We start from the raw sequence: 17,100 nt of genomic DNA on the forward strand, positions 1-17,100 counted from the left end.
CTTAACAGCGTCATCGTAGTCTAGCGATTAGCACATTATGTTTTGAAGCCACCGACACGAGTTCGAACCTCACAAGAGTGTAATATCTTTTTTTTTTCATTTTTAGAGTTAAGACATAATATACTGTTTGGGTTCCTTATGTAGGGGTACATTTGTGTGTGTGTGTGTGACGACCATTACAAAGGACTGGAAATCTATAATGAATTAATGTTCTCATATTTTTGAAAAACATTTGAAGTTCTAAAGCAGCTGTGTCCGTGAAAATGACATGTTAGTGTCGGACGCAGGACTGTGTTTGGGCCTCCCTGATCTAAACAGTCTCTGGGTCAATGAGTGTAAAGATTTTGAACATCTTGGACACTTTAAATGCTTCCAAACAGTTTGCTGCAATTATAGAGCGCTCATGTCTTGAAGTAGTTTACTATGATGTGATTTACCTTCTATGTGTGATTTGATTGGACGGGAATCACAGGACTGATTTTTCTAATCCACATAGACAAGAGAAAATAAAGTAGTGACTGCAGGTTGAAGGACAGTAATGGAGTAAAAGTGCCGATACTGCACTAGAAATGAACTCAAGGCAAAGTAAAAGCACACATTCTTAAAACTACTTGGTAAATTACAATTTCTGAGAAAAACTACTCAATTACAGTAATTTGAGTATTTGTAATTAGTTACTTTACACCACTGCCAACACGTCACCAATTAACAAGCCGATTAGCATTTAACACAGAATAAAGCACATGAGGTGTACCTGAGCTGATCGTTGTCAGTTTTCTGTTGTTCAGATGTGACAAATAAAAGTTTCTAAAATATAAACTTCAGGTGTTGGTTAGGACAGCCTTTAGGCTTGACAGTCAGGCACACTGCTGTTGATGTCGTCAATCTAACAACCTGCGCTTGCGTTTGTTTTGATCCAGGGGTCTGGGGTCCGTTCTTCCTACCTCGCTTAAATGATCTAAGATGATTTGGCAGATCCCGGATCTTTTAATCTTGATAACTGATCTCTCGCTAATTTGGTTCTTCAAACAAGTTCGCGAATCAGATTAGAATGTCTGGATAAACTGATCTGAGATCGCTGCGTGTGTTGTGAAGGACAGATCTATCGATCCTCGAAATCATGATCAGCAATGCAGCGATTGGCTGACAGCACAGTAGCGTAATGACATCATCTGATTAATATTCAATTATCCATGTGAGCTAAATTACATCAAATTAGCAGTCGACGGTTTGTTAAATATGATACGCAATAACTTTACACATATGTTGTGAACTGCAGGCTTTACACTTTCATGTGTCAAGAGTATTTATCATGTATTTCAATGCATATCAATGTATTTAGTTCTACATTTAAAGAAGATTTTCTTTATTACAGTAGCCGTTTTTTAATCGCTGTATGGAATAACTGGATGTTTACAAAAGCATTTTGATATTGGTAAAGGCGTCTGCAGCTTTTGTGAAGCATCAAATCACCAGCATATTTACTGTCAAAACATGTTTATGACTGCATAAATGTATTATTGCTTTTTTTTAAAAAGTCGCATATTCTGCATTTCTATTATCATACACAAATTGTACTAAAGCGATCTAAAAAGTTAATATCAATAAATTTTCTCTTTGTACTTTCAATTCGAGGGTGCAGATTGCATAAGTTTTGTTAATATAACTTTATTTATTTTATTAATAATAACTTTATATATATATAGTTAATTTTTTTTTAACTATTTTCCCAAGTGTATATAACTACTACTGTAAGAAAATATCATAATTCGGTACTTTCTGTATTATCTTTGCTTGAACTGAGCCGATCTAATCCTGTTTATATGAATTGAACCTGCTTCCGATCAGGTTTGAGCTAGCAGAACTGTTGCTATGACAACAACTCTCAGATCAGCTTTGAAGAACGAAACGATCCTGTATCATGTCAAATCGTCAATATCCAAATCCAGCTAACTGAGTTATCCACGTACGAAGAACAGACCCCTGTTCTTCGTACGTGGATTACTTAGCTGGATTTGGTTATTGACGATTTGACACAATCCAGGATCGTTTCGTTCTTCAAAACTGATCTGAGAATTGTTGTCGTAGCAACAATTCTGGTAAATCAAACTTGGTCGGGAGCAGGTTCAATTCATATAAACAGGATTAGATTGGATCAGTTCAATCAAAGAAAAAAAAAAAATAAAATATATATATATATATATATATATATATATATATATATATATATATTAATAAAACTTGCAATTTGCACCCCCCAAATGAAAATACAAAGACTGCCACCTGCTGGTGCAAAGAGAAAACTTATTGATATGAACTTTTTAGATCGCTTTAGTACAATTTGTGTATGATAATAGACATGCACAATACGTAACTTTTTAAAAGCAATAATACATTTATGCAGTCATAAACATGTTTTGACAGTTAATATGACGCTGATTTGATGCTTTACAAAAGTTGCAGACATCTTTATCAAAATGCTTTTGTAAACATCCAGTTATTCTTTACACCGATTAAAAAACCGGCAACTATAATACTACTATAATAAGTAAAAATCCGCTCTAACTGTAAAACTAAATAAACTGCTCTTGACACATGACAGGGCGAAGCATGCAGCCCACAACAAGGTGTAAAGTTATTGCGTATCATATTTAACAAACTGTTTACTGCTAATTTGACGTAATTTTGCTCACATGGATAATTGAATATTAATCAGATGATGTCATTATGCTACTGTGCCATAAGCCAATCGTTGCATGGTGCTCTAGTTTTACAACCTGCGCTGGGTGTGTGGTGTCTGTACTACTGTACTGTGAGCTAACACTGACCTATTAGCAGAGATACAGAGGAGGAATATTATAGTTCCCATTCGTGTTCATATTTAAATAAATATTTATATATTACACGACGCTATAATTGAGACAATAATTATATTATTGCCCCCCCCTCAGAAAAGATCGATACTTTAACTTAAGGATCGATCTTTTTGATACATTCCCAGTATCGAAAATATCGATACTTCAGGATCGATCTGCCCATCCCTAACAGCAATACCTACTTCAACCACTGAGTGTCAAACTTACCAACTGCACCTTTATCTTGCACAGATTAATAGCTGACATTTAGGCTAACAATGTGCGCTAGTAAAATTAATACTGGAAGTTCAGATTTCATGCAGATTTAAAAAAACGTTATGCTCTCAAGTTCATGTGTGATGATACACAAGAATCATATTATCATATTATCCACCTTTATAAAAATCATTTATTTACAGACTGAAGGATGACAGAGTGCATATACATGTCTGTTTAATCATTGATCTCTGATGAAACAAACATCTACCAGCATCGGTACAATGTTGCGAATGTTTTTTTTTTTTAAATGCAGTGGATAGAATTTCAATATCAATAAAAGATAGAAAAATATTAAAGAAACTATAGAAGTAGGGCTGGGATGATAAATCAATGTATTATGATACGTGGGTCGATTTTTGGACTGCATTGCCATTCTCTGTTGAATCAGTTCTGAGCTTAGTTTATAACAGCAGATGATGCTCTAGGCTTGTTTTTAACAGCAGACGGCGCTCTAGGCTAGTTTTTAACAGCAGACGGCACTGTACGCTAATTTTTAAACAGCCAACAACATTGTAGGCTAGTTTTTAACAGCAGACAGTGTGATAGTGTGCTAGGCTGGCTACGATGAAGTGGAGCACCATCCATTGTTAAAACTAGCTGCTTTCAAAAAACTAGCAGATGGCGCTTTAGGATATTTTTTAAACAGCAGACGACGCTCTAGGCTAGTTTTTAGAAAGCAGATAGCGCTTTTGGCTAGTTTTTAGACAGCAGATGGCGCTCTAGGATATTTTGTAAAACAGCAGATGGCGCTCTAGGCTAGTTTTATACAGCAGGTGGTGCTCTAGGCTAGTTTTAAACAGCAGATGGTGCTCTAGGCTAGTTTTAAACAGCAGGTGGTGCTCTAGGCTAGTTTTAAACAGCAGATGGCGCTCTAGGCTAGTTTTTAAACAGGAGATGGTGCTCTAGGCTAGTTTTTAGACAACAGATGGTGCTCTAGGCTAGTTTTCACACAGCAGACGGCGCTCTAGATTATTTTTCAAACAGCAGATGGCGCTCTAGGCTAGTTTTTAAAAACCAAATGGCACTCTAGGCTAGTTTTAAAACAGCAGATGGGGCTCTAGGCTAGTTTTAAACAGCAGATAGTGCTTTAGGCTAATTTTTAAACACCAGATGACAATCGAGGCTAGTTTACCACCTAGATACAACAGAGTGGGGCACCATCTGGTGTTAAAACTAAGCTAGAGTGCCATCTGTTGTTTAAAAACTAGCTGATGGTACTCTAGGCTAGTCTTTAAACAGCAGATGGCGCTCTAAGCTAGTTTTTTCATGTTGAAACTAGCCTAGATTATTATCTGCTGTCTAAACTCTAGCCTAAAGCGCCATCCATCTGCTGTCCATAAGCTAGCTGACGGCACTCTAGGCTAGTTTTTAGAAAGCAGGCGGTGCTCTAGGCTAATCTTTAGACAACAGATGTTGCTCTAGGCTAGTTTTTAGACAGCAGATGGCGCTCTAGGCTAGTTTTTAAACAGCTGACGGCATTCTAGGCTAGTTTTTCGAGAGCAGATAGCACTCTAGGCTAGCTTTTGGACAGCAGACGGCGATGTAAGCTAGTTTTTAGACAACAGACGGCGCTCTAGGCTAGTTCTTAAATAGCTGACAGCCCCCTAGGCTAGTTTTTGGACAGCAGATGGCGCTCTAAGCTAGTTTTTAGACAGCAGACGGTGCTCTAGGCTACTTTTAAAACAGCAGATGGGGCTCTAGGCTTGTTTACAAACAGCAGATAGAGTTTATTCAACAGGATTAATGTAAACAGCTCACTACGAACACTTGCAACTCGCTTATTTTTTATAGTAAGTAATATTATTATTTTTTATTATTATTTTAATATTACTTATTTTTTATTTATTTTAATGATGACTATTTTGCGTTTAAAAGATACGTGTAAGGATTGTCAGAGTGAGACAGGTTTGTAAAGCACACAGCGCCATCTGCTGGTAAAAACTAATCTCAAAATTAATTCAAGAGAGAACAGCAATGCATTCAGAAAAAGTAATTATTGATTCATAATGCATGGATTTATTATCCCGGCCCCATATAGAAGCTCACTTAAACTCTGCCTCATACAGCAGCTGGTGTATTTTTAATTTGACCGCGCTCTTCTTGGCGTACGGCAGTCGTCTCAGATACGGCAGTAAACTAAACAAGAACATCTCGTCCTCCAAGTCCTCATTGGCCTCCATGTGCCACTTTCGCTTGCGTCCCGATCCTTGCGAGCCTGACGCAGAGTAATGCGACGCCCCATCCAGCATTCCATGATCACCTTCAAAGTCCTGCACCACGAATGCTGAGTTCCCGTCCGCCGTCCTCTCCTCGTCTTTGTCCTCGTCGTCTCTGTCTTCTTCGGGCTCGTCCGCCGCAAGAGATCTGGACTGGATGAAGGGTGTGAGAAAAGACATCTGCCAGCTGTACTTCCAGCTGCGGTGAGACGTTCCTGATGCTCGCCTACGCTGCTCTGCACGCTTGTCTTTGATGAACATGTCCCGTAAACTCTTCCATCGCCTGCGGCAGTCCTCCTCTGGTAAAAACAGCAAAACACAAAGAAAATCTGAAAAATGATGCTTCATAATCAATGCATGGTTCACTTATAAGTTTGATGAAATAAAAAAAAGCTGTCATCTATAAACAAATAAATAAAAATCACCCTTTAGTGGTTCTAAAATTCTCTGTTCAACACAAAACTAGGCCTGTCACGATAAGGATTTTTTGTTGTGTGATATATTGTCAGGAATTTTAGCAATAAGCGATATTATTGTCATTTTATGCCACTGATTATATAATGATTATATAATAGCATCATTCATTAATTTTCTTTTCGGCTTAGTCCCTTTATTAATCTAGGGTCGCCACAGCGGAATGAACCGCCAACTTATAACAGCATAATAATAATGCATATAGCAATAAACAATTTAAAAAACATATCATTCTCAAAGTTATTTAGATTATATTGATGTTACAAAGGTTAATGTCCTATACACTAACATACAAAGTCTTGTCGTCTATCCAAGTTTTAGGAACAGCAAATAATAACTGGACTTCTAGTTGCTCATTTGGTATCAGAATTGTCTTATATGAAAGGCAAAGGCCTCTACATGACGCTAATTTGACCACAATAAAATATGATCATGCCTTGATTTTAAATGATTTCATTAGGACAGTAAGGTCTGACTCTGTTTAGACTAAAGTCTTCAAACTCTGAAATGACTCAAATCACTGATTAATAAAGTCATCTTGAATGGCAAAGAAAGCGTTCCTGCAGGACTGCCAGAGTTCATCAAGAGTCTTTGTGTTCATCTTCAATGCCTCCTCCTCCATCTTACCCCAGACATGCTCAATAATGTTCATGTCTAGTGACTGGGCTGGCCAATCCTGGAGCAGCTTGACCTTCTCTGCTTTCAGGAGCTTGAAGTATGAGCAGGAGCGCTATCCTGCTGGAGAATTGTCCCTCTCCTGTGGTTTGTAATGTAATGGGCAGCACAAATGTCTTGATATCTCAGACTGTTGATGTTGATCATCCACTCTGCAGATCTCTCGCACACCCCCATACTGAATGAACCCCAAACCATGATGTCTCCTTCACCAAACTTGACTGATTTCTGTGAGAATCTTCATCCATGCTGGTTCCAGTAGGTCTTCTGCATTATTTGTGCTGATTGAGATGCAGGTTTTGTCAGGTAGTGTATACTATTAAATATCTTATTCGGTAAGTTTTCCAATTATAAACTTTGACAGCAGTAAGATAGCACATAAATGTCACTGTAAAATTGCTTTAAAGCGCCTTGGTTGCATAAAAAGGAGGCGATTGATAAAAGTTGTTCTACTGAATAGAAAAACACACTAAATTCTAGGATACATGGGAAATTTGCATATTGCACTTTGTCATAATTAGGGTTGGGTACCGAAACCCGGTGCCATTATAGCACCGGTACCTAGGTAACCGGTACGCACCGGTATTAAATCAGCTTATGAATCTCGGTGCTGCGGCAAGGACGTTACGCCTGTTTCACACCGCAAGCGAAAGCAGTGCGTGAGCAGAGCATGCGCAGCGCGTATGTCGAGCAGAAGCAGCACGCAGGCGCTTGCCTTTGATGCCTGTTTCACACCGCAAGCGAAAGCAGTGCGTGAGCAGCGAGTATGGAGAGCAGAAGCAGCACGCAGCCATTCACACCAGCTGCGTCTGCAGCGCGCAGCTCTCCGGCAGCTGCTGCAGAGATCAATCTATCTCTATTTCTATTCTATCTAGTTATGAACAGCTCTCGGGTGGAATAACTTGAGTGAACATAAAACAAAGCCGAGTAAAACTTTCTTTCTCCATTTCAGCTGCACAGTACACAGCGAGCTCACATCATCCAGCAAGCGTGTTGAACTACACTACCCACAATACACTTCGCTATGGACTACAACTCCCGTAAACAGCAAGTCTTAAAGCGACCGCTCCCCTCTCCTGCAACTTAAGCAAAACTGATACTAAAGATGTTTTACATTTGGTTTTGTAGTTCGGGCCTAAATAAATGTTTTTTTGCAGTTTTTAATCGTTTTGAGTTCATTTGAATGACTATATATAAATCAGTTGATATTATTAACGCATTTATTGGGTAAAATTGCTACTTTTTACTGTCATTCAATGTGTTTAGATCATTATCAATGCACGAAATAAACAATAAGAAATAGGACTTATTATGACTCCAGAATTATTATTTTTTAGGAAAGAGTGTAAAAATTTTCAGAAACATTATTGTGAATGAATGGGAGGGCAAAATAAATTGACTTCAACAGTAGGCCTGTTAAAGTTTACAGTGGCAGCAATGTGCCTTGATGTACTTGAATATTATAAATATGTTCTCTTACACCAGTATAACGTTACTTGTCAAATAAATAAACAAGGAAGATTATTTTGAGTTTAAGTTATTTAATTATCTTGTTTATGAAGACTGCAGAGTGATGCATGAAAACAAATCACTTCCAATAATGTTAAGTATTTTGTGATATACATGTTAAAATGTGCTCCTAAAAGTACAACTCAAAATAATAATAATGAACAAACAATAGTCCATTTCTCCTTGGACGTAAAAATAAGTGAAAAATTTTCTGACATTTAAACGAGTAATAATTTTAAACTGAAAATAAATTTTAAAAATGAATCAATATAAATATTAAATAAATAATAAATATAAAATTATAAAATAATAAATATATTTATAAATAATAAATGAATAAATAAACATATAATAAATAAATAAATAATTAATAAATAGACTAAAATAAATAAATAATAAACAAATAAATGATAAAGGAATAAATAAACAAACAATAAATAACTAAATAAACAAAAAAACAGTATTTGTCTAATGTAAATCTATTATAAGTATTTTCTCATGTAAATGTAAGTATTTTCTCTTTTAAAGAGAACAAATGCAGTCAAAGACTGCTGGATGTCTGTCTGAAACGTGTGTGTTAGCCTCGGTGTACAAGCTCGGAACCTTAAACTAGCGCACAGTTGGCATAACTTTGTTTAGTAGTAGCAGTTTTGTTCCATGCCACGGTGTTGAGAAGCCTTCACAATTAATTAATCTTGATGAATTAAACCGTGGTTAATCGTGAAATCGGTAAATCGTTGCATTCCTAATGGTTACTCATTTCTAACATCCTTCAAAATATCTTCTTTTGTGTATAACGGAAGAAAAAAAGTCATAAAATGTTTGGAATTAACTATGGGAGAGTAAATAGAAAGAAAATGTCCATTTTTGAGTGACCTGTGCCTTGAGGCTCGGTTTGGTGATTCTCCTTGCTTTAAAGTTTCATTTTAATCCACTTGGTGGCAGTAAACAGAGGGGGAAAGTTTTTATGAGACTCCAATATTGTTTTTTGCACAAATGACATACCTGAATTGATAAGCCAGATACATGTGCATACATTGGAGTAAACTGATAAAAAAAAGTCTCATTTTACTAGAAACACTTAAAGACACATTATTAAAAACTGCACTAATAGTCTTATTTACTCATTTATTTGTAACCTATTTATTTACTTATTTTTCTTTTATCAGAGGAATTTATCTGGGGTTTTTCAGGGGATAGTTGGAAGTTGTGATTGAATTCATCCTGGGATAATCTGTCATTTATAATTTCTTAATTATTCTGCACTGTATCATGACGTATAGTTTTATGGGGAAGTAAGAGTGGGTTTAAAACATTTATTTTTTATTCTACATGTATTTTTTTCTATGTATGGTCTTGTTAATTACCATTACATAAAAAATGGGGGACAAAAAATGCAATATTGTATATTACCTTTGCATATTTTTCATTGCTTTATTATAAACAAAAAAAAAATAATTGTACAAAATAATAATAAAAAAACATATATATTTTTTAATTATTTGACTTATTTGGTAATCTGGACCTATGATTGGGCTAGAAACTTTTTTCAAGTGTATTTGGAGAGCTCAGATCATAAGTTTCAGAGTTTCATCACACATCTAAATTAATAGTGAATTACCTATATGTATAATAAAATTACCAAAACCTTACAGTTATCAATAAACAACAATTTCAGCATATTTAATTAATAAATTAACAGGAAAGTCAATAAATAGCAATGCAAGCATATGAACAGTTAAATTATCTATACAATGATTGTTATTTTAATGAATTAATTCTGCAATAATCAATATGTAATAATTTAAGCACATGTATATTTCACTAATAATTAACAATACATCTTAAAACAAACGATAAGCAGTAATTTATCTGCATATACCAGCATAATAAACCATGACAATAATCAATAAATAGCATTTTAAGCATATATATACACATTAAATATTTTATTATTAGTATTTGCAGTGTTTTGCATTTATTATTATTATTTTTAATCTATTTATTATTCTTTTTCAACATTGTACAGCACAGTGGTCAACTGTTGTGTTAATTTGTGCTTTACAAATAAATAAATAAAAATAAAATGAAAAATGTATTTAATTAGATTCTGTAATAATAAAAATCTAGCTATTCTGTGTATTTAATGGAAAACATAAATGATAGAATAACCAAAGTGACTTAAGCATACAGTATGCATAATTAATTATATAAGCAACAATCAATAAGTCATCATTTAAGTATGATAAAAATTAACTTATATTATATTAAGTAATTAAATTAAGCACATGTATTCACATTAAAGTACAGTAATTATTGAGACATGCATGTAGTTTGTGGAATCAACTGCATACATTAACAACATTAAAAGTATATATACACATGTATATGGACTACGTTACATTAAAAAATAATTACAATATGTAAAACTTTAATTATTAATACCTTTATGCACACATTTTACTATTAAAATGCTCAGTTATGCAATCCAGCAACTTAATAAACTTTAGATGAAATCAGATCCCACTTTACTGATGAGGGTCAAACAACTTAAAACAACTCAAATGAGCATCTGATAGTGTCGCATCCACACGATTAACCCATAAAACACCTCAAGAAACCTGTTCTTTTATTATACGGACTCAAAATCCAAAAGTTTAATCCAATCTCCAAATCAAAAATGTGAGCAAATTTAAGAGTTAGATTTAGTCAGAAACGAGATTTTTCAAGAGTTTAAGAGTTTGATCCAATGTCCAAATCAAACATTTAAGCATATATTATTAATAAATTAAAAGGAAAGTCAAAAAATAGCAATTTAAGCATACAACCAACTAAATTATCTATATAATAATTTTGATTTTTTTAATTAAATTCTACAATAATCAATATGTAATAATTTAAGCACATGTATATTTCACTAATAATTAACAATACATCTTAAAACAAACGATAAGCAGTAATTTATGTGCATATACCGGCATAATAAACAATGACAATAATCAATAAATAGCATTTTAAGCATATATATACACATTAAATATTTTATTATTTTAGTGTTTCTGTGTTTATTTTTATCTACTTAATATTCTTTTTGCCACATTGTACAACACAGTGGTCAAAACTATTGAGTTTTTTTCGTACTTTATAAATAAATAAATAAATTCTGAACTAATCTAATTAAATTGTGTAATAATTAAAATTTTGCTATTCTATGATGTGTATATTTAATGTAAAACATAAATGATCAAATAACCAAAGTGACTAAAGCATACAGTATGCATAATTAATTACATAAGCAACAATCAATGTCATCATTTTAAGCATGATAAATAATAACTTCATATATTATATTAAGTAATTATATTAAGCCAATTCACATTAAAATACAGTAATTATTGAGGCATGCATGTAGTTTGTGGTATTAACTGCATGCATTAACAACATTAAAAGTATATATACACACGCATATGGACTCAGTTACATTAATAAATAATTGCAAAATGTCAAATTTAAATTATTAATACCTTTATCCCTAAATTTTACTATTAAAAATACTCACAATTAAAATGCTCAGTTATGCAATCCAGCAACTCAAACTTTGGATGAAATCAGATCCCACTTCACTGATGAGGGTCAAACAACTTAAAAAAACTCAAATGAGCATCTGATAGTGTCGCATCTACACGATTAACCCATAAAACACCCCAAGAAACCTGTTCTTTTAGTTGTCGGATGATTATACGGACTCAAAATCAAAGAGTTTGATCCAATCTCCAAATCTGGATTCCTGTTAGCCTTCTCTGCAACACGCTAACAGCAAACGGCTAGCAGTTTAGCTAGCAACAAACAATGCAGACACCGCGACTCGTACCTGGTATTTCGACTTGTAGACTCACTGCTCTCCACGCTTTGGCTTTTCTAGCAGCATCTTTATACGAATTTATTGTGGAATTGTATAACTCGGGATAGTCGGACACCGCCGCTATTAACCTCTCCTCCATTGTTGTTAGCATTGGGCGGCAAATGTTGTTAGCTGATCTGCTTGTGAGAGAAATAAACGCTTGCGCCTGAAGGGGGCGCCCGGTGGTCCAAAATACTACAAGTCGCATTGAGTTACATTCAAACCTTAGTACGAGTTATGTATTTTTAGAGACAATTAATTTGAACGACGTATATATATATTTATCAGTCAATTATAATATTTACGATGTGCTTCACTGTTAAAATATGCGAAAACGGGTTTACTTTAAAAAAAATAACGTTAACCATTCATTGATAGTCAGCACAAACGGCCGATTGCTTCAGACTGATCAGCGCTGAGAAAAGTACCACCAACCTCGTGTGTTCTGAAGTCAACACAGGAACGGGAAGGTCAACAAACTTTTTGACCACGTGGGATTGATAGTCTTGAACTTTGACTTTGTTTTGCTTTTCACTAATATACCATAAATTGATATATCAAGTATTTTTGAACCAGAAGTTGCAGCAGACAACAATGCAGCAGTGTATTTACTGCTTAAACGAAATATTGACGAAGGGGTGGGGCTTTATTTTAGCCAAACCTCTTGTGTTTAATTTGCAGCACTTATTGTTGAAGGGGCGTGGCTACGTATATTTCGCCCATTCCGTCAAAGTGACGTCATGCGAGAAGAAATGTCATTCCAGAGCAGAAACAGATGGATTTAATTATTTACATACATTTAATCATACATTTACATACATCATACATTTAATTTGTGTTTACTGTTATTATTACTACATTATAATGTATTTGCTTATTTTTGTTAATTTATTTTTAATAAGTTTTCATCTTTTTCAATCTGACATTATTCTTATGTATCTTAATTTAGGTTAATATTTCTTGTAATGTTCAACTATTCTTTAGTTAAAAACATAAAGCAGATGGTCAGATTACCAAAACAATTTACTTTTTTGGATTAATTTGCACGATAATAGTATATATACATACACAATACAACAATACACCACAGTTTACTGTAGTAAAAATGAATGTACACCACACAGCAATTATTACCGTCAGTTCACCATAGTTAATAGACTACAGTATGCTGGAGCAATCTTTAATAAAGTGTTGTATTTACTGTAATATAAACAGTTTTTTATAAAAGTTTTTTACAAATACTTTTTAGTATAGCATGGCTCAAAAATAAAGGATTTAAAGGTGCTGTATGTGCTTTAAGTTTGACACCCAGTGGTGGAACTTGGTATTGCTCCCCTGGTTCAAAACACATGCAAGCGCAGGTTGCCAAATTGAAGACCAAGGAGCAAGTCTGATGATCGAGCCTAAAGATAACCTAAAAGTTATCTTAAAACATATGTGGTGAATATTCGGCACAGATAGCTCTGGCTAATGCAGCCGTTAGCCTATAGTGGCCGAGAGAAGATATGGCAAATGTGGCTCAGTAATTTTAAAACATATGTGGGCCACTTTTGGCGAATATTAGGCATAGTAAGCTCTGGCTAATGTGGATTTGAGCCTATAATGGCCCAGAGAAGATATGATAAATGTGGCCCAGTTATCTTAAAACATATGTGGACCACAAGTGTTTGCTTTAGTTGGGATCATAGCCCCGAACCTCTTAATATAAATTTTCTTTTGGGCTGCTGTAGCTTTTAAAAACTTTACTTGAAAAGTTAAACATTACAGCAAAAAAACAAGTAAAAAAAACAATAAAATTAAGTGAGGCACAGCCTGTGATGAAATAATATAATTCACTGATGTTAACCAATGTTTAATCCATTATTAGAAGTAGCGTAATAACATGCTCGCACATGCCACAGAATTATGAAGGTTTAATAGCTAAAAGCATTCTCTGGTTCAACTTCTGCTCACAGGGACATCAATAATCAACGTATGAACCTCAACAACAGTGACGATTAACAAAATAAACAAACATCACAAACAGGAAACTAAAAGAGACAAAACCAACAACATCAACATGAACAGCAGAATCAATAAGTTAGAGAATGTATTCATGGGCCAAAATAAAAGCAAAGTGTGGCCCAGAATAGGGTCAGTTCTGGTTCATTTGGTTGAATTCTGGCTAATACATGGTATTGCTTTGGCTTAATAGTGGCCCAGATCTAGCAAACAGGAGCGGACCGCCCAAGTGCCATCATTCCATGCATGTCTGGTGTGGGCCGGATCTGGGCCAGAATAAAAGCAAACTGTAACAAAGAATGGGGTCAATTCTGGTTAATTTGGTTGAGTTGTTGCTAACACGTGGCATTGCTTTAGCTTATTTGTGGGCCAGATCTGACAAACAGGACCGCCCTAGAGCCATCAATCCATTCAGTATGTGGTCCAGATGTAAGTGTCTGGTGTGGGCCGGATCTGGGCCAGAATAAAAGCAAATTGTGGCCCAGAATAGGGTCAGTTCTGGTTCATTTGGTTGAATTCTGGCTGATATGTGGTATTGCTTTGGCTTAATAGTGGCCCAGATCTGGCAAACAGGAGCGGACCGGCCAAGTGCCATCATTTCATTCAGTATGTGGTCCAGATGTAAGAGTCTGGTGTGGGCCAGATCTGGGCCAGAATAAAAGCAAACTGTAGCCCAGAATAGGGTCAGTTCTGGTTCATTTGGTTGAATTGTTGCTAATACGGGGTATTGCTTTAGCTTATTTGTGGCCCAGATATGACAAACAGGACCGCCCTAGAGCCATCATTCCAATCAATATGTGGTCCAGATGTAGGAGTCTGGTGTGGGCTGGATCTGGGCCAGAATGAAAGCAAATTGTGGCCCAGAATAGGGTCAGTTCTGGTTCATTTGGTTGAATTCTGGCTGATATGTGGTATTGCTTTGGCTTAATAGTGGCCCAGATCTGGCAAACAGAAGCAGACCGCCCAAGTGCCATCATTCCATTCAGTATGTGGTTCAGATGTATGTGTCTGGTGTGGGCCGGATCTGGGCCAGAATAAAAGCAAACTGTAGCCCAGAATTGGGTCAGTTCTGGCTCATTTGGTTGAATTGTTGCTAACACGTGGTATTGCTTTAGCCTTTTTGTGGGCCAGATCTGACAAACAGGACCGCCCTAGAGCCATCATTCCAATCAATATGTGGTCCAGATGCAAGTGTCTGGTGTGGGCTGGATCTGGGCCAGAATAAAAGCAAATTGTGGCCCAGAATTGGGTCAGTTCTGGTTCATTTGTTTGAATTCTGGCTGATATGTGATTTTGCTTAGGCTTAATAGTGGCCCAGATCTGGCAAACAGGAGCGGACCGGCCAAGTGCCATCATTTCATTCAGTATGTGGTCCAGATGCAAGTGTCTGGTGTGAGCCGGATCTGGGCCAGAATAAAAGCAAACTGTAGCCCAGAATAGGGTCAGTTCTGGCTCATTTGGTTGAATTGTTGCTAACACGTGGTATTGCTTTAGCCTTTTTGTGGGCCAGATCTGACAAACAGGACCGCCCTAGTGCCATCATTCCAATCAATATGTGGTCCAGATGTAAGTGTCTGGTGTGAGCCGGATCTGGGCCAAAATAAAAGCAAACTGTAGCCTAGAATTGGGTCAGTTCTGGCTCATTTGGTTGAACTGTTGCTAACACGTGGTATTGCTTTAGCCTTTTTGTGGGCCAGATCTGACAAACAGGACCGCCCTAGAGCCATCATTCCAATCAATATGTGGTCCAGATGTAAGTGTCTGGTGTGGGCCGGATATGGGCCAGAATAAAATCAAATTGTGGCCCAGAATTGGGTCAGTTCTGGTTCATTTGGTTGAATTCTGGTTGATATGTGGTATTGCCTTGGGTTAATAGTGGCCCAGATCTGGTAAACAGCAGTGGACCGCCCAAGTGCCATCATTCCATTCAGTATGTGGTCCACATGCAAGTGTCTGGTGTGGGCCGTATCTGGGCCAGAATAAAAGCAAACTGTAGCCTAGAATTGGGTCAGTTCTGGCTCATTTGGTTGAACTGTTGCTAACACGTGGTATTGCTTTAGTCTTTTTGTGGGCCAGATCTGACAAACAGGACCGCCCAAGTGCCATCATTCCAATCAATATGTGGTCCAGATGTAAGTGTCTGGTGTGGGCCGGATCTGGGCCAGAATGAAAGCAAATTGTGGCCCAGTATAGGGTCAGTTCTGGTTCATTTGGTTGAATTCTGGTTGATATGTGGTATTGCCTTGGGTTAATAGTGGCCCAGATCTGGTAAACAGGAGCATACCGCCCAAGTGCCATCAGTCCATTCGGTATGTGGGCCGGATCTAAGTGTCTGGTGTGAGCCGGATTTGAGTCACATGAATTTTCCCAGCTGAATTTAGTCTATGATCAAATAATAAACAAGACGCAAATGATTTAACAACTTTGTAATCTTTTAGATTCACTATTCGATAGAGTTGAATCCTTCATTCAGTTCTCCTTTACACTGTAGTGTTTGTTTCTGTGCTGCGTCTGCTGTATTTGTTGCTCCATATTGTTTGCTTGCCATTTGTGAAAGATTGATTTTCTCTTCATTCATGCTGGTGTTCGTACTAGAAGGCTCTGCTATAGCCTCCTCCTGCACAAACTAAACACATACAGTCATCTGTAAAACCATTTATATCCAAAGACTTTCCAAACTTAATGTAGTATTTGATTAAAGTTGAATAAAGATAAGGGGCAGCATGGTGGCTCAGTAGTTAGTACTGTCGCCTCGCAGCAAGAAGGTCACTGGTTCGAGCCTCAGCTGGGTCAGTTGGCATTTCTGTGTGGAGTTTCCATGTTCTCCCCATGTTGGTGGGGGTTTTCTCCGGGTGCATCGGTTTCCCCCACAGTCCAAACACATGCGCTATAGGGGAATTGGTGAACTAAATTGGCCGTAGTGTATGTGTGTGAATGAGTGTGTATTGATGTTTTCCAGAGATGGGTTGCAGCTGGAAGGGCATCCGCTGTGTAAAACATATGCTGTATAAGTTGGCGGTTCATTCCGCTGCGGCGTCCCCTGATTAATAAAGGGACTAAGCCAAAAAGAAAATGAATGAATGATATTTAAATAGGCAACACGGTGGCTCAGTGGTTAGCACTGTCACCTCACAACAAGTCAGTCAGCTGGGCCAGCTGGCATTTCTCGAACCAGCGACCTTCTTGCTGT

General features: G+C 36.5%; 3 protein-coding genes across 4 annotated transcripts in view; all 3 read right to left on the reverse strand.

Annotated features, from left to right (window-relative positions):
* Nucleotides 1-17,100, reverse strand: part of mia3 (MIA SH3 domain ER export factor 3) — a 449,841-nt gene that overhangs the window by 261,552 nt on the left and 171,189 nt on the right. The window lies entirely within an intron of this gene.
* Nucleotides 3,242-12,566, reverse strand: LOC100330838 (MADF and BESS domain-containing protein). 2 transcript variants are annotated; one of them, XM_087296282.1, is made up of 2 exons: nt 12,345-12,566; nt 3,242-5,649 (listed from the first exon to the last, which is right to left on the reverse strand). In XM_087296282.1, the coding sequence occupies exon 2, from the start codon at nt 5,609-5,611 to the stop codon at nt 5,177-5,179; it is 435 nt and encodes a 144-aa protein (XP_087152408.1). In that variant the 5' UTR covers nt 5,612-5,649; nt 12,345-12,566; the 3' UTR covers nt 3,242-5,176. The 2 variants fall into 2 exon arrangements, with proteins under 2 accessions (XP_087152408.1, NP_001373242.1); NM_001386313.1 differs by lacking the exon at nt 12,345-12,566 and adding an exon at nt 11,880-12,032 and having other exon boundaries at nt 4,959-5,649.
* The window catches only part of LOC103909362 (uncharacterized), a 16,169-nt gene continuing 11,983 nt past the window's right edge, over nt 12,915-17,100 (reverse strand). Inside the window, exon 5 of the mRNA XM_087298977.1 lies at nt 12,915-16,536. Coding sequence (XP_087155103.1) covers nt 16,354-16,536 — 183 coding nt within the window. The 3' untranslated portion in view covers nt 12,915-16,353. The remainder of the gene's footprint in view (nt 16,537-17,100) is intronic.

The sequence above is a fragment of the Danio rerio genome, chromosome 20 (assembly GCF_052040795.2).
Source record: "Danio rerio strain M-AB ecotype USA chromosome 20, GRCz13ab, whole genome shotgun sequence".
In the NCBI taxonomy this organism is placed as follows: Eukaryota; Metazoa; Chordata; class Actinopteri; order Cypriniformes; family Danionidae; genus Danio; species Danio rerio.

Bases quoted from the DNA above. Each gene is read 5' to 3' on its own strand.
- LOC100330838 (NM_001386313.1), bottom strand. From the start codon at position 12,021: ATGCTAACAACAATGGAGGAGAGGTTAATAGCGGCGGTGTCCGACTAT. The intron at 5,650-11,879 runs GTACGAGTCGCG...TGTTTTTACCAG, and splicing joins TCTACAAGTCGAAATACCAG to AGGAGGACTGCCGCAGGCGA.